This window comes from Macaca fascicularis, chromosome 14, assembly GCF_037993035.2.
Source record: "Macaca fascicularis isolate 582-1 chromosome 14, T2T-MFA8v1.1".
Classification (NCBI taxonomy): Eukaryota; Metazoa; Chordata; class Mammalia; order Primates; family Cercopithecidae; genus Macaca; species Macaca fascicularis.
In genome coordinates this window covers 43,320,261-43,339,271 of record NC_088388.1, presented here as the reverse complement: position 1 = coordinate 43,339,271, position 19,011 = coordinate 43,320,261, and the positions used below count along the sequence as shown (strand labels likewise).

Here is a 19,011-nt window from a genome sequence, read left to right as displayed (position 1 = left end):
GATCATTGAGAGGAGGAGTTGGAAGAGTCAGGAGGGGAGTAAACCCAATTTACTCCCAAGAGGAGAGCAAGAGGAGGGACAGCTCTTGCATCACTTTTTCCTTTGTCTTCCCTTAAAAAGCTATTGCACATTATGGGCGGGAGAATTTAGTCACCCCAGGAAAGGCCTTAGGGTGGGAGGTCAAAGGAAGATTCCTTACAAAATCTTTAATGTTTTAAGATGGGAACATATTAATATAGTAATAAAAAGATGTGGGGGGCAAATTATTTTTGTCTTTAAATAATACAGGACATGGACTTACAGTAATCCAGATGTTTACAAGTATGAAATTCCTGAAGACTGGTTTTACCCTGCATTTAAATTGCTGTGAAGAACCTGGACAAGTGTTTAATGGCACAAATAGCATAGATATATAATATATGAAATACATAAAATATATATGAAATATATAAATATAATACATATATAAATATATATATGTATTTTTTTGCAAAAGGCATAACCACAGGTCAGATACAGCAAAGGGAGTTTGATGAACATTATATTTTTAATGTATAGCACTGTATTACAAAAAGTGTTTTTGCCTTTATTTAAGTGGTGATGTTATTCAAACTCTATTTGATATTTTTAATACCCTGCTCCTGTCCTCTTGATTTCTCAACCCTGCTTTAATTTTTTTCATAGCACTTATCACCACCTGTCATATCAATATTTTACTTATTTATCTATTTGTCTAATGGGAGTTTTGTCCATGTTTTCTTTTTCACTCTTGTATTGCTAGCATCTCAGAGAGTACCTGACTCATGATAAATATTCATTAAGTAAATAAAATATCACAACAAGGTGTTTGGGGCTTTAAAAAAAAAGCAGAAAGATTTACGCTTTAAGCCAAACTGTAGGTTCAGGCTCTTGAATGCGTTACTTAGTGACTGAATGATATAAAATGTTATTTAACCCCTTTACACCTCAGTTTGTATTTCTGTAAAAGAGGGCTAATCAAAGTACCTACCACGTGTGGGTCATAACAGCTAAATATATGTAGTTTTTTTTGAAGTGCCTGGAACTAGGTAATTGCTGGCTGTTATTATTTATTATTAATGAAATCTTAAATTTAGAAAAAATGGAAGGAAAATAAATTTCTGTGACTATTCAGCTTATTTTAGTATAAATTTACCTTAAGTGTTAGTAATGCAATTGGTTTATTTCCAAAGTGATAAAAATGCCTTTTTTCATGAGTCATATTTCTACCTTTAAAATTATTTCCCCGTGTACATTATTCAAATTGAAATTATTATTCACCAAAAATTCCATAAATTTTATTTGAAGGCCTTTAAAGAGCTATTTTTAAAAATATTTTAGTCAAGTGTATAGAGTGCTAGTAATTCAGTGCATCCAATCTTTGAATTCTAGCCAAGCATAAATATACTTAGAGAAATCCATTTTAGCTTGAGGTTAGACTTCTCTATACAAAGTTAGAGTTTATTTTCCCCTACCGTAATCCTTTATTTTTGTCTTTTCAAGTATTTCTTGAATTTCTAACTTGACTTTTTCTAAAGAAAAAATACTTCTTTATTTGAATAAGACACTTAGGATCACACTTGGTTGTAGCATATAGTGAACCCCACAAAAGGAGGAACCCATATTATCGCTGGACAGAGCTCATCTAATCCAACCCTCTCATTTTACAGAGCAGGAAATGAAATAGAGAATGAGGGAGTAGTGATGTATCTGAGTCACAAAGGGATTGTGACTAGAACTCACGTGCCTGATAATACTTGATGGCAAGGTACCTTTACAATGAAATTTAACATCTCTGTCTGATACTATATGCTTCATTGCAAAGTTCACTTTCAGCAGTAGGCTGAGCCATCTGCTCTCTGAATGAGTGATTACAATCTATCATGCCCCAAATCCAGGGAAGAATTTCATGAATTAGAGAGAGAAGCCTTTAGCAGGCCCAAGGGATCCTTAGATTTTATTTTGGCAGGAGAATCATACTGTATTGTGTGTGTGTGTGTGTGTACTGGCTCCCAAGCTATTTGGCTACAACATAGCTGATTCTACCCTTTTCTCTGAAAAAGGCAAACTCCACACTTGATAATGACGAAGACAAATAATCTGATATTCTATAGCAGAAAACATGGTATTTATAACTTTTTCTGCCACTCAGACACATTGGCAGTTTGGGCTCTTACCACTAAAATTGCAGAGATTTGAACATGACTGGGTGTAGATTAGACTTTTGTCTGCAGAAATGAAGCGATTTATCTTTGGGATTTTGACTGATGCAACTCAATTTATATGCTGTATCAAATAGAAAGTAATTTATATGTAAAAGTGAGCAAACCCAAAAGCATGGTTTTAAAATTTACTGGTGTGTATTTGTATTTACAAAAATACATTTTAATATACTTTAGGTAAATATTCTGACTAATTATGAAAAATCTCTTGCTAGAATAATTTTCAAAAAGAGAAGAAGACAGACATTTTAAACATAATATCTTCACGTATTAAGCCCAGAAAGGAGCAATTTTACTGGTGATGTTCTGTCTTTTTTCTTCAGAGAGATGAAACAATAAAGATGTGCATTATTTATTGTTGAAATAAGCATTGGAAATGAATTCCTAAGCACCATCATCAAACACACACACACACACACACACACACACACACACACACACACACACGCTGTTGGTCTATTTATATAATTTTTTCCCTCTCTCCATTGCAACCTGCATTGCAAGGAGGAGTTCCTCAATCCTTCCAGTGAGAAATATTTGTGAATTCCTTATGTGTGAGAAAATAATTCAGACTATGAACATAAATCCTGCTGAAAGGGACCACCATCCTGTTCCGATGGAAATGGTTTATAAACACCCAGTCTTTTAAGGCCAGAGGTGACTTTTTCTATCTCGTGCATCTAGCTGCCAATCAAACATCTAGCCGCCTTCCTATTGTGGGCCCCATAGGTTAGGTATCTGGGGTAAGTCAGGAGAAGCCTGCATTTTTCTGACAAAAGAAAATACCCTTTACCATAAGATGAATAGATGGATTGAGGAGGGAGGGGTCTCCAAGGGCTTGCATGTGCTTTGTCGATATGAGTTTCTCTCTCTCTCTTTTCATTCTCCAATCCCCTTACCCCTTACTAGCTCTGGGTTTTCCCGCTGCAGCAGAGTCTTCTGCTACTGCAGTGCAGAGGCAGCTTCTGGAGGGGAGGGACATGATTTGAGGAAGGAGAGAGTCATGTGGGCAGCTGGTAGAGTGATGCTCCCACTGCCATATGCTACCACTGGGGCTGTCTAATCTCTCTGTCGTGAGTGATGAAGTCATTTTTACAACTTAATGATGTATCAAGGGACTCAGAGGGTTGGCTCATGCCTGTGTATTCCCTTTTTAATATGGGAGTGGGGGCATCAGATGTGACAAAGGGAGGCATCCAAGCCCTGATTTGATTAGATTAAATAGATTAAACAGCCCGAGTCAGTCTACTGCAGACCCTCCAGGAAAGAATTAGTTCCACACCTGAGGTGAGGAACACTAGTTCCCTGTTAAGTGACAATCCACTGCCCAAATGGAAGTGGACTGATTGATTTAGGGAAAATGAACATCATCTGTAGAAGTGACAAGTCACCAGTGCTCCTTTCACCTCTCCTGGGAAAATCATTTTGGGGTGGGCTTGGTACTTGAGGGTGTTTGTGGCTGTGGCTTAGAGAAAATATGACTAGGAATTTCAAAGCTAACTCATTATGGACCATATTGAATGCTAATCATCAGGCAGTCTGTGATACAGGTTTTCAGCAGCTGCGTTTGCCTTTCCAAACATTTCTATGTCGTGATTACTATTACACCTCTTGATTTTGGCAGTCTCTATAGTGGTATAGAGCTTCCTACCATTTAAGAACACCAATGTGCATAAAATAATGATATGTGATTATTTCTTACTGTAAAAGAAGAGGAAAGTGTATGTGTGTGTGACAAGTAGAAGAAAAATAGAAATCGGGCTTTAACCTGACAATAATCAGCAAATTTATTTGAGAATGTTATTTGCTGCAGAGGAAATCACAAAAAAAACCCCAACAAATTTAAGTGATTTTCAAATGGTTTATTATTTTGAAAACATCCTTAATAAGCAAATGGCCCTTATTTTATGTCACAGAGACTGTAATATTGTTCTTTGAAAAATTAAGAACACCCACCAATTTCTATGTATTTTCTTAAGAAATAATAACATTATTATTTTACACGTAGTTTGAACATTTCTTTCCTTTTTTTTCCCCAGCCCAATTACTGATGGCCTATCTCTGACTTATAGTCACAGCAGGAGTGGGTTTTCAATCTAGCACCTTAGATGCCAATTATAAGGAGAAAGACCTTAAGTGAAATGAAATACCAGACTGCTTGAGATTCATCTTATTATTTGGAACTTCAATTTCAGCTATATATATGTGTGACTTCTTTATTTCTTCTGAGAAAGCTATGTTTTACTGTGTTTATTGTTTAAAAAAATGTGTAATTTGCCAGAGTGTTTCATTGATAGTTTGTTTTAATATATAATAATGATATAAATATACTGCCTGATATTATATGAAACTTACTTTTACAATTTAAAAAATCAAAATAAACAAGTATTTAATTTTACAAAATGTATTTATTTCCAGAAAATGCTTTTTTTAGAGTGGAAAGAGAGAAGACATAAATTATATTATAAAGTCATCTTCATAATTGCCTTTGTTTTACATTTTGGGAGGCAGGTGAAATTAGAATTGAATCAAATAATAAGTATATATATGTATATATCACATTTGTAATGTACATTATCTTTATCCCTCACATGACTCTATAAGGCAGGCATTATTTCTTTTATTATTATTTTAGATTCAAGGGATACATGTATAGGCTTGTCATGTGGATAGATTGTGCAATGGTGAGGTTTAGGCTTCTAGGGTACCCATTACCTAAATAGATAACTATACCTGAGAGAGAATTTTTCAACCCTCACCAGCACCCCCAGTACTTTCACACTCTTCTCTTTTGGAGTCCCCAGTGCCTATTATTTCTATGTTTATGACCATGAAAGCAGGCATACTGAAACTTCTTTTACGCATGAGAAAACTGAATACAGAATCGTTTTCCCAAATACCACTATGAGGTATGAGGCAGAGCTGGGTTATAGACCCCAGGATGTCTGATTTCAAATTATATCATTCTTTACTAAACACATTTCTCCTATTAAGTATCTTTACTGTGTGTTTTCTTCAAAAAGTATTGTATTTTACAGTTTCTTTAAAAATCACTCTATTATTTAGTGCTGGGCTAGGTCAATAGGAAAGAACTCTCCTGGGGAACAATTTTGAGAATTGATTTACTTGTGTGGTTTTCATTGCTAGACAAGTCTTTTGATCAGAGAATAACTTTAAAATCTTTTAATGATGAACATCATTTTCAGGGCAGTAGTGCTGTGAAACCCAATTTTAAGTGTTAAAGTTAAGAGTAATCCTAGGGATAACAAAACTCACATGAACATTAAATGTTTCTTGTTATATAATCTATTTCCTTCTGTCTGTTAATATACAGAAAATATATTTAATGCTTCTGACTTCTAGCATCAGACCAAACAAAAATGATGACTGTGAAACAAGCATAATATAATATATATAACTATATTAAATATTAATGAATGGTGAGGTTCTTTAAGAGGACAACATATCGCCTCTGAAGCATTACTTCTTAATTTAATTTTGAAAGCAGAGCTTCAGAGGCAGTGGTTTCAGAGGCTGATGACGATCTAGTGATGAACAGGCAGTAAAAGGCAATGTGATGGCTGCTAGTTTCAGGGGATTCCAGTGTTCTTTGCAAGATGTAAGAATGAGGCCAGACTGGGCCATGTACTTGAACTCAGCAACTATCTCAAGTGAGGATTTATCTACAGGAGTACTCTAAATTATAGCCCATAGCTGTCAATCTAGAGTTATTCTATGAAAATAACTCAGCTTCCTAGAATTGATAGTAGACCCAGAACAGCAGTCTGTCCCCATTAAAAGCTAGAGAACAAATAAATAGCCAATTGCTTGAAATAAATATTCATAGAAGAAAGTTCTGTTATCACCTACATATACCTCAGGAGAGGAAGTTATAATTACCCTCAGTTGAGAGTCTTTGCACAAAAAGAAATGGATGCTCATTCCTAAGAATGTGCCATATGAAAAGCATTGTGCTAGCACCAAGGGGTTTAAAGGAGTGGAGAACTGGTCCCAATTCTCCAAGAGAAAAAATAATGGGAGGGCTTGGGGAACGTATAACCTCACGAGTTAAGTCTTACAAAAGTGATCTACAGTAGTTCAGCAATATCTGAGAGAGGAGACTAGTTGAAAAAGAGGTGTGTTTTTGAGGGTCGGGGCATGGGTAAGTATTGAAGGATAAAGTTGGAAGGATTCTAAGACGGTTATTGATTTAAAGAGGACTGTGAATTTTCTTTTCTGGTCATTTCCCATCAGATACTTTAGATGGACTATTGAGGCACAGACTAAGAGGCTGATGCATTTCAATCAATTCTGTATGAATTCAAAATGGGAGATAAAATTCCCAGTACATGTCTTCTGCACTTCATGAAAGCTGCTAGAATTTCAGCCTGATATGGAACACCCATGTGTTCATGGGTACAGAATTAACACTATTTAATCAGTGCAAAATCATTCTGGAGAAAAAGATATGGAATAATCATTCTCTGAAAAGTCTATTAAACATTAGGAAATTTCTGTATAATAATGGTTAACCTTGACAAGCCATTTATTATAGACCAGACTGTGTCCCCTTCCATAACTGATTTATTTAATCTTCATGATACTTTATTTGAAGTATGGAAACATCTCCATTATACAGATCAAGAAATGAGGCTAAGATAATTTAAGTGATGACAACTTGCCCAAAGTTATACTTAGCAAGAAATTGGAATTCGAATTTTCACAGTGTAACAAACAAACAAAAAAACCCCTCTCATTTTTAACTAATACTATATCATGCTATTTAAATGTCGACAAGAAACAGACTGAGAAATGAGGCTGAAGAATTTAAGTAATGACAACTTGCTCAAAGTCATACTTAGCAAGAAATTGGAGTTCTAATTTGGATTTTCACAGGGTAATAAAAAAAGAAACTCGTCTTCTTAACAAATACTATATCATGCTATTTAAATGTCCCCAAGAAAAATATGGCAGCTGCTCAATTTGGTCAATAAGAATGGTCAAAAGCAGAACAGAGAACTTCATTTTCATTTTTGATCTAACAATCTAATATCAATTTGTGTTTTTTAAAGGACATCTTCCATTTTAGCAGTGTTTCTATTCTACCCTTGCCTCTCCCTTCTATAATAAAGTGTAAGCCCTCTATTTCCACTATGTCTAACTTTGACCAGCTTTGTTTATTCTAGGTCTGGTCTTTACCCCATATTTGCCCCTTTTGTGATGTCCTGGGGGAATACCTGGCATGGTACTGCTAAGCCAGTGATTCCCAAAGCAGGACAAGCAATACTAGAATCACCTGGGATCTGGTTAGAAATGCAAATTCTCAGGCCCCAAACACATCTACTGAGTCAGAAAATCTGACATCTAGCAAACGGCATTTTAACAGGCCCCAGGTTTTTATCATGCATGTGAAAGTCTAGAAACTACTATGCTAAACAACTCTCTCTATATATAATTTTTTTTTGAGACAGAGTTTTGCTCTTGTTGCCCAGGCTGGAGTGCAGTGGCACGATCTCGGCTCACTACAACCTCCGCCTCCTGGGTTCAAGTGATTCTCCTGCCTCAGCCTCCCGAGTAGCTGAGATTATAGGTGCCCACTGCCACGCCCAGCTAATTTTTGTGTTTTTAGTGCAGACAGGGTTTCACCATGTTGGTCACGCTGATCTTGAACTCCTGACCTCAGGCAATTCACCCACCTCGGCCCCCAAAAATGCTGTGATTATAGGCGTTAGCCACCACGCCAAGCAATTTTATATTCTTAAAATTCTTTTACATATTCAGTTCCACTACTTCTTTCATTTCTTTATTGAAACCTACACTTTGTTTAAGAAAGTACAAAACTTTCATAAATGAGCCTCTTCATTTTACTACTTACTTCAAAACATAGGAGAGATGGGGTAGAATTCTGCTTTCACTTCCCACTGCTACTACCATCCATCTTTCAATAACATTTTCATCTTTCAAAGTTTATGTTATTTTGTATATTGCTGTTGGCATTGTTAATGACAGTACTCATTCTGCTGCTATTATAGTAAGTAGATCTTAGTGATTAGATATCCCGGATCTACAACAGATAAGTAAGGTCAACCACAGTTCTCTACTTACTATCTATATGACCTTGGCAAGTTATTTTAACTCACTCAGACATGATCACACTGTCTGTGAAGTAAGGATAGCAGTAAGAGCTTTCTAATATTGTTGTTCAGTAAAAATAAGAATCTAGAAGTGATATCCACACTAGCAATTCAATAACCATTGACAATTACTGTCTCTACCTGACTGGCTCATAGTTATGAATTTATTTTCATGTGTCAAGCATCAGACTAAGTCCTTTAGGTACATAATTCTATTTAGCCTTATAGCAATCTTAAGAGATACAATACATTAGTATTATTATAGTGCAAGTTCTAACATTCTTTAAATGCTTAGAGTGCGCCAGCCATTCTTCTGATTGTTTTACTTCTAATAACTCAGAGGTTCTGTTAATATTCCCATTGTTTAGATGAGAAATGAGGCACAGAAAGTTACATGAAGTGCTCAAGGTCACTCAAGTAATAAGTGTCAGATGAACTGTGAACCCAGGCAGTCTGACTCAAGAATCCATGCTCTGAACCATTACCTAGTGATGTCCTTTTTAAAGACAAGGAAGCAGAAATTTAGGGAAGTTAAACAACTTACCAGTTACATAATTTTTAAGCGACAAAGCTGGGGTCCTAAAAAAATTACTGTAGCGTTCTGTCAGCTTTGTCCGCCCTCTCCTACCATCAGTGACTTTGACCCCTTCCTCCTCGGCATGCCCTCATCTTGCCTGAACTTACATGGATTTTAACCACCGCTTGCTTCCTAGCTTTTGCATCCCTCTCCCTTCAATCCCAGTAAGCTTCACATTTACCTCACTTTAGTGGCATAATTGTCACCCTCTGTGGTCACCCCAAACTCAGTCATCTCCAAGATGTCACAGACTGATGGATTTCACCCTTCACCTTCTTGGACTACCTAAACTTCCTCAAAGTCTCCTCATCCAGCATCCCACTCTAGATGTTCTTCCTTCTCCTAAGCACCTGAGCCACTATGTTCACCCATTTTCAATACTTCCTTAGTTTCTGGTACATAAGCTAACCTCTTCCATTTGTGAAGTTTTGCTGAGCCATTCCTTGTTTCTGGAAAGTCTTTCTTCTTTTTTATATTAATCTTTCAAAGTTTCCCTACCAAAAGTTTGTGAGTTGGTCAACTCAGCTGAGATTAATGTTTGTCTCTGTTGTTTTCTATCTGTACTTATGTTGTGGCCCTTGGCATACATTGTCCCTGGACTACTTGTCTCTCTTTCCCTCTCCTACTACACTGAGGTCCACTATCTTCTTTTTCTAAGTGCCTGCTGACATCATGTGAATGAAAGAGCACAGATTTTCATGTCAGAGAGCCGTGGATTTAAATCTGAGCTCTACTACTTGCTTTTTTACTTGGCCACACTTTGTTTCAATTTCCTTATTCATAAAATGAGAGGAAAGTCTAACAACTCAGAGAGTTGTTGTGAGGATTAAATGAGTCAATATAAATGGAGAAATTACAGTAAGTGACCTGTAAATCTTACCTTCTCCTCCACACAATACTCTCCTCTGAATACAGTCTCACAGAAGTTTGAAGTGTGAGCGCATGAACGAATATTGAATGGGGAGACTGCTTTAATTTTGGCTGTATGGCAAGACAAAGTGTAAAGGCTTTCCATTTAGGGCAAGAATTTTGACAATCAGAATTTTAATTACTTAGATATTAATTAGGATAATAATTATATAAAATTAATAAAAAGATGAGGTTTGTAAAGTTTGATGGATTCAAAACTAGTTACAAGAAAATCAATGGATTTTGAGGTGCAGTAGCCACTGATAATGAAAAAAGGATAGACAAAGAAATTAAGAGGCTGGGCACGGTGGCTCACACCTCTAATCTCAGCACTTTTGGAGGCTGAAGAGGGTGGATTACTTGAGGTCAGGACTTCAAGACCAGCCTTGTCAACATGGCAAAACGCAGTCTCTACTAAAAATACAAAAAATTAGCCAGGTGTTGTGGCATGGGCCTGTAGTCCCAGCTACTTAGGAGGCTGAGGCATAAGAATTCCCTAAACTCAGGAGACAGAAGTTACAGTGAGCAAAGTTAATGCCATTGCACTCCAGCCTGGGTGACAGAGTGAGACTATGTAGAAATTAAGGAACTTAAAATTAAAACCATTTCAATTATGATATGATATTGTGTAATTAGAAATATTATTCAGTGCAAGAATGGAAAGTAAACATTGAAAGTAATCTCTCAGCGTTTTATTTCAGAAATAATAGTGTGATATCAAGTGGCTTTGTGAAGATTATTATTTAAATTTACAGTTAGAATGCTGAAGTATATTACTAACTACCTAATATATCATAATCAGGTATAAATCCTAGTGGCAAAACTCACTGGGTTTTAAATAAAACAGAACTGTATCTGAAACAGGTTTTCTCTATTTAAAACCAGCTAATAATCTGAACTAGTGATTTAACTTATCTTATGTTTAGTTTTTCCATCTATAACATTGGTATATGAATAATATCCATGTTGCTGGGTCGTTAGGTGCTTGTGGAGTTTATGGCAAGTGAAGTGTTAATATGGTATCTAGCAAGTCGAATAAGCACTCATTAAATTTAGCTCTGACTATAGTGTACATTCAATGAATAGTTCATACTTGATTCAGCTTTACTAAGGGGGTGATTTTTCTCACAGGGAACATTTGACAATTACTGGAGACATTTTTGGTTGCCATAACTTAGAGGAAGGGTGTGTGCTACTGGCACCTACTGAATAAATGCCAGAGATGGTGCTAATCATCATGCAGTACACAGGACCGCACTCCACAACAAAGGGTTATCTAGGCCCAAATTTCAATCATAAAGAGGTTAAGAAACTAAGCTAAAAAATGGGTAATATTCATCTCTCACCAGCTTATCACAAGACAGTCGTATTTACAAACCCTTCAAAAAGGGAGAGAAAGTGAGGATAGAACGTTACATTCATTGAAAATAAAATTTATGCATCATACCTCTAAAACAATTATAATAAAATAACACACACATACTAGATAAACCTGGATAAAAGATTTCCCTCAACTCTTAGCATGCAAAATTATCTTTGGCTTAAAACAAAAGGACATCTATTTTGGGCAAACAGCACAGTGGAAGAATGGAGCAGAATATTCACTTCATGAGTGACCATTTATCTCAGAGGAGAGAAGCCACTAAGGGAAGGCGGATACAGGTTACACATATTTTTACACAAAATTATTTGACTAGTATATGATCAGTAGAAAAGAAGTTGTTTTAATTCATTGCCGTTTGTGATGTCATTTCTCACCTTTCTGTAGCAGATTAATGATAATCATAGACGGTCCTTTTCAGAAATCCAGGTCTTTAACAGTAACTCTTAAAAGTGCCCAGAAGAAAGATTAGCGCTTCTATGAGGCAACCAACATTGACTGAATTTAAGGCTCATGTTTGACTTGATAAAATTTGCCTAAAATACATAGATTAGCTCATTGGAGTTAGCATGTCCCAAAACATCTTTACATCTTTGCAAGAAAATAGTTATAAAGTAACCCAGCTAAAGGAATACTTTTCTTACTTGGTATAAACATTATAGAAGTGTTTGTTGTTGTTGTTGTTGTTTTTGTTGTTGTTTTTGAGACAGAGTCTCACACTGTGGCCCTGGATGGAGTGCAATGGTGTGATCTTGGCTCATTGCAACCTCTGATTTCTGGGTTCACGCGATTCTCCTGCCTCAGCCTCCAGAGTAGCTGGGATTACAGGCGCACACCACCACACCCAGCTAATTATTTGTATTTTGTGTAGTAGAGATGGGATTTCACTATGTTGGCCAGATTGGTCTCGAGATCCTGACCTGGTGATCCGCTTGCCTCGACCTCCCAAAGTGCTGGGTTTAAAAGCATGAGCCACTGCACCTGACCAGAAGTTGTTTTGTTTTTTTTTTTTAATGAAGGAATGGAATTTTTACTTATAGATGGATACAAGCTTTGGCATGATGTTTCTAGCATTTTTTTCTTGAATGATTGTATGTATGCTGCTCTAGATGTGTCTCAAATAGAAGAAAAAAATGAGAAACCTGAGAAAGGTATACTAAGTGTAATTATTTGCATTATTTCGAGAACATGTGCTAAGGGCAATCAAGAGACTTCTTGGGACATTTAAAATATGAGTTCGTTTATAAAATTTCTATGTATGTACAGCTTCTAGGAAAGCTACAAATAGTTGCATAATGTGAGGAATAACTTTGTTTATGCATTCATTATTTCCAGTAACTCTTGAATTATTACCAGCTGTGTGTCAGGCACTGTGCTGAGTGTCAAGGACACAATGGATGTGAAAAACAAGCTCTTACCCTTAAGCAGTTTACCTTGTAGACTGAAATAGAGTCCAAAACATATACTGATTTATTAAATATTTACAATTTAAATTAAGTCTATGAAGAAAATAATAGTATATTTCTTGGCTCCTTACGAATAGTAAACATATTGACTCCTTCTTTTATATTTTGGTGCATCAAATGTAGAATTTCTAGATGGCCCATGTGTGTATTTACAATGGCTAGCCAGTCAAATCCAGAACACATATTAGAAAAAACGATCCACTTTAAAATTATTGACACTTTTTTATTACTTTAAATGTTTAATTTCACTTGAGAAATTTATATATGTGTATGTAAGATGCTGAATCATTTAAACAGTGTTCCCATCTTTTCTATTTCAGGGTTTTTGGAGCTGCCATACTTCTTACCTCTACCCTGAATATGCTAATTCCATCAGCAGCCAGAGTGCATTATGGATGTGTCATCTTTGTTAGAATACTGCAGGGACTTGTTGAGGTATGTAACTTCAGGGTGAAGTCATTTTAAGATTGGCATGTAGTTGAGAACCACCAGTTTATGTTTGTCTTTATCTGTAAATAAATATATTGTATTAGGTTGTATCTAAATAGAGTTAAAATAAAAAATGAAACGCTGAAAATGTTAGGCAATCAGATATTTTGTCCATAAATGATATGAAGCTATGAATGTCACTACTTACCTCCTTCTCTCTAGAATTGAGTGGGATTAAAGAAATATTTTAATGCCTATTTGACTTAAAAAACAGGGACTTTTGTTAATGTGTCATGATAAGAATTTTAGAGTTTGTCCTTTGCTGGTGATAACCACGAATTAATATCTTGGGAGTTTTATGCTAAGTAAGTTCCTGATGACCTTGAATCATGATATGAGTTTTCACTTAAATATTTCACTGGATACATTTTTGGGTCAGCTAATTCTAATGATCAAAACTTGCTCCATCAGTCTGCAGACTTTGAAAGAATTCTACTTAAAAACTCAAGTTTGGCTTACCAATTTCCCTTTCTTTTTCCATGGAGTATAATGGAAATAGATAAATAATGTAAACTATTAAGGCACATAAAAGCAAAACAAAATAAAACGAAACAAACAAAAAAAAAAACAAACCCTTTCTCATACTATACAGCCATAAAAGGAAATGAGATCATGTCCTTTGCAGAGACACAGGTGGAGGTGGAAGCCATTAGCGTCAGCAAACTAATGTAGGAACAGAAAACCAAACACTGCATGTTCTCACTTGTAAGTGGGAGCTGAACAATGAGAACACATGGACGCAGGGAAGGGAACGACACAAACTGCAGCCTATCGGGGAAGGGCAGGGTAGGGAGAGCATTAGGGAAAAGAGCTAATGAATGCTGGGCTTAATACCTAGATGATGGGTTGCTAGGTCCAGTAAACCACCATGACACACATTTACCTATGTAACAAACCTGCACATCCTGCACATGTACCCCCGAACTTAAAAAACATAATAATAAAACCCAAAAACCCCTCTCTCCCTCCAAAAGTATATATGTAAAAAAAGGATAGATTCAAAACAATAGGAAAAAACTAACTATTTTAAGGTCTTAAAGGTTAGACACTGCTTTCAGGAAGTGTGAGCTCCAAGGATTTAAACTTCACCTTTCTCTGTATAGATATTTATATTTGGGAGTTACTGAATTTAATGCCCTACAAAATGATCTCCTGAATTTTTTCAAACTGTTCAGAATTGCAGATAAATTGATTAATATACAGTCTTTTCTTTTACCTTAATCAGAAAAAAAAAATTGAGGTGGAAAGAAGTCTGAAGGCCAGGGAGGATTTGAACAAAATACTAAAAAGACTCTTGTTGCTAAATGGTGATGGTGATGTGTATCTTCCTCCATCACAGGGAGTTACCTACCCAGCATGTCATGGGATATGGAGCAAATGGGCCCCACCTCTAGAGAGGAGTAGACTGGCAACCACTTCTTTCTGTGGTGAGTACTGTGTGCAGATGCAGCTGTGGTGGGTAAAAGTTTAGGAACAACTTGAATAAGAATTGACAATTTGGTAAACTCACCTGTAAAACCATCTGGGTTTTGTGTGCACATCTGTGAGTGGTAAGGTTTTTAACCACCATTTCCATTTCTTTAGTTTTATTGTTTTGCTTAAATCTTCTATTTATTCTTGTGTTTGTATTTTTCTAGGAATTGATCCATTTCATCTAGGATTTCAAATATATTCATGAGTGGTTTTTATAATACTCTTATACTGCAGTACATTTTTCTGAGAACCTCAGAGTTTTCTTTTTATTCTACCTAGACACAAAAATGTAAAAATACAAATTTTAAACACGTTTACAGAGATAAAAACATAATTAGACTACGTATTTATTTTTATGAATAAATATTAAATTTACTTTGAATTCTGCTTGGGGTTAAAATCTAACAGTTTCTCAGAATTTTTATTTGATACAGCTATATGTTTGAATTACAGTGAATAAAATGCCTATAGAAAATAACTATTATAATTTAAATTAATTAAATTAATATGATTTTTAAGTGTTCTCCTAAGCACTGTTGCTATAATTTCCCATTCATTAGAACTTTTATTTTTGGGATCATAACTGACCTTACTACTATTTTGGGAAGTAGAATTAATAAACATGTATTAAAGCTTCAATCCCAGCTTTTAAAGTGTAGCGCTCTTTCTGGTAATCTGAAGCTACTTTTTGTTCATTGTTAACTTTTAAAACATTTTAAGACAATCAGTATAATTTAAGGTCTTTTATGCCCGCAGAATGCATGTTTTACTCTTTCTACCAGAGCAGTAAGGCAAGAAAGCAATTCCATTTCCAAATCAGATATAAGAACTACTGTAAATAATCCTAATAATAGGAAATTAAGGCTGCTGTGATTTTACTGTATTTTTAAGCCGTAAGATTAGCAGTATTATTGCCTATAGAGGTTGAATTTGCCTGTATTTGGGTCTAAATCCCAGGGCACAAATATTGCCATTTCTACCTATATGTCTAAGACCTTTTTTTTTTTTTTAATAACCCACTATGTAAAATTCAAAGGGATGTAAATCAGGTGGTATTCACTAGAAAAGCTAATGAATGCTACCTATTATTGTGAGAATTGTCAGCATGTTTTAAACTGTTTTATGGGATAGCAAAGAAAACAAATTTGTCATGGTGGAAAAACATGATAACTTACCTTGATGATATCTTCTGGCCATGCATTGAGAACTGAAGCAATATGCCCTCAATCACAGATTCTAATAAAGAGACCTCTGGCAGAAAAAAAAAATTAAAATGAAGTCAGAAAAAACTACACAAACCTGAAACTGAATGAATTTGCTACAAGAAGATACATGCTTGAGGTGGCAAGAATAGATTTCAGGTGTCTGGTTAGTATTGGCACACTCTGTCCCAAGTTCAGCACACCGACATGCAGGACACATACCAGTCAGCATGGCTCCATTATTATTTTTAAATATCTGTCGTGTATTGGGTAGGAGGTAGGTGGTATCCACTTGTGTAATCCCGTGTTTCTGTGTACGTATGTATACATTTATATGTTTGTTGGTGGTGGGAATTTGTCTGGGTGTGAGTCCCATATACCTGAGTGTGCAAGTGTCTTTGTGAATAAACCAAGGGATGTGAGATTTCACTCACTTTTCTCCCATTCTTCCTTACACTTTAGGTTCCTATGCCGGCGCTGTGATTGCAATGCCTTTAGCTGGCATTCTTGTGCAGTACACTGGCTGGTCTTCAGTGTTTTATGTCTATGGTATGTTATATTTCTATGCAATAGCGTTAAATGAAATGTGCATAGGCTAAAAGAAAAGTGGTTGCAGACAATGAGATCAATCACTAAATTCATTTCTATGTTTACTTACTTATTTTCTTCTCTTAAGAATCCTTTCCTTGTATTCTGAGAGGATTAGAAAACACTTCATCTCTGTTATTTTTCTTAGATTGCTATTTCTTGTTTTAAAAAGCAACCACATTGCTGACAGGAACTTTGTCATTTAGTAAATCTATGTCCTTTATTATGAAAAAATATTAAATTATCTCTTGATTAAAAGCTGATGAAGAGGAAAGAGTTAGGCAGCACCCACCTCTCTTTGCTATTGCCTTCTTGGTCATTTTCCTGATTCTGCCTCTTCAAGATTGAATGGGGGAAGATAGCTGAAAGGGGATGGTGGTGCTGATGCGACTATTCAATTCCTTGATGAAATATCAGCAGTTAGCTGCTGTAGCAGCATATCTCAGTCCTCATTTCCCCAGAATTAAAGGGAATTAAGCCTCCATGTTGAAATAAAATATGTAATCCTAAATCTAAAACACTCTTGATATTCACCTTGTAACTATTTCAAAATATCCCTACAGTCTTTCTTTTTAAGAGGCATTTTTTAATAATGGTAAAGGAAAAATAAAGGAAAGCTGGATCTCAACTGATATTGTCAGTGATTAATATCATCTTTGGACATTGCCAAGAGAATCTGAAATATTAATGAAGTCATGTGGTAGAACAGTATCTGGCTGATTCTAAATTTGCCCTGATTCATTCCCATTTTGAAATGTTCTCATCAGAACAAATTATTAGGCTTGTAGAATGTTATTAAATGTCACTTATCATAGGGACACTTTTTGTGGTTCAAAAGCCATGGATGGGTTTTGGATCCATGAATGCCCTAAATTGCAAGCCATATATGTACTTGTGAACTTTTTTTTTCCTTAGGGAGATTTTTTTAAATCAGATTTTAATTTATACCATTCATTAGATTTTCAAAGGAGTGCATAATTCAACAAAGTTTAAAAGCACTTGTTTCATAGGATGTATTGCACAAGTTGATATGGCTATCCATTAAATACTTTGTTTTGTGCCTTAATCTATTACTTAATTGAAGATATGTGACCTTAAAGTAAGAATACAAATTTAAACAAGGCACTCATAGACAACCAATATCATTATTTCAAGTTATATCTCATTTGATATTTATCATTGAATGATACAAAATGTAAACAGATAATCTGAAAATGTCATATCATAGTGCTTGCTTATGCTTACTTGCTGTGTGTAACAATAACTTGGTCTGGAGTCACACATTCAGTTGTCATATTTTAAAGATTAAAGAGGTAAGATCAGTATAGTGATGTTAAGTTAAAAAGGAAAATACATATAAAGTAATTAGCAGCATATCTGGCACTTTAGGTGAATTCCATTAGTGGTAATGATAATTCTTATAAAATTACAGTATCTCTCATTTTTTTGAGTGCTCATTTTGTGCCATCCACTGTGCTTGTTGATTTATACATTACCTCCTTTGACTTTTCTACAATTCCATAAAAATGAATTATTATCTCATTTTGTAGTGGAAGTTTAGAGAGATTCAGTTACTGATTGGATCATATAGCGAATGAGTGACACAGTCAGGATTTGAATCTGGGAGTTATATTCTGTAAACACTATATTATACTGATTTTTAAGCACTATCTGAACCTAAATCATGTTTACTTCAATGTTGAGTAATTAGAAGGGACACAGCTCATCAGAAGTTATGTATGGTGTTAAGGAACACTTCTTAGAGATCGGATAGGCCAAAGAAAAAGTGTTGTAGGGATCAGGAGCATTTAGATTGTTACCCAAGGGACAAAGAGAACAGTGTGAGGGAAAAAAATGAAATGGTCAACTGCTGGGAAACTAGAATAAATCACTTGAAATTCTTGCTACTATTAATGCTTACAGATTTATATTGCACAAAAAGGACATGTTTTAATGGTAAGAAGAGGATGAAAAAGGATTTGCAGTTTAGGGCCTTGGAATTTATAACTTTCACCTGCCCAAAGAAGGATCAATAGGCAATACTATGTGGTGAAAATAATATGGCATACAGTCACAAAAAGTGTTGTTACCACATTAAGTACAGAGGCCCACTTTTTGTGTAATGTAGGCACTCATGCTAAAATAATCTAGGTTTTATTTAATAGTCTATTTGCCAGATCTGGAAGTACTAACAGGAGAGGGAAATGAGCAATTCTTTTCTCTGAAAATGAAACCACTTTTGTATATTCTAGGCAGGCAATAAAGAAAAGGATTCACCCCCAGAATAATTCTTTGAGGACAGGAATTTTGTTTTGTTCATTATATTTCTCGCACTTAACCAGAGTGCCTAGAATGCTAACTGCTAAGTACTGTCGGATGAATGAATACCTTCCAAACTACACCGTTATAATAATTATTTATGGCTTACTGTATATCAGTGCTATTTCATAGAGACAAGGAGATAAAACCACAGGCCTGACCTTTAAGAAGTTTGAAGCATAATGGCAAAAGAGAAGAAAAGATGGCTAACGTCAGTTGGAGAAACATAAGCT

General features: G+C 35.4%; 1 protein-coding gene across 1 annotated transcript in view; it reads left to right on the top strand.

The window, feature by feature from the left end:
• The window catches only part of SLC17A6 (solute carrier family 17 member 6), a 41,770-nt gene that overhangs the window by 8,602 nt on the left and 14,157 nt on the right, over positions 1-19,011 (top strand). Inside the window, exons 4-6 of the mRNA XM_005578382.4 lie at positions 13,028-13,142; positions 14,536-14,623; positions 16,334-16,420. Coding sequence (XP_005578439.1) covers positions 13,028-13,142; positions 14,536-14,623; positions 16,334-16,420 — 290 coding nt within the window. The remainder of the gene's footprint in view (positions 1-13,027; positions 13,143-14,535; positions 14,624-16,333; positions 16,421-19,011) is intronic.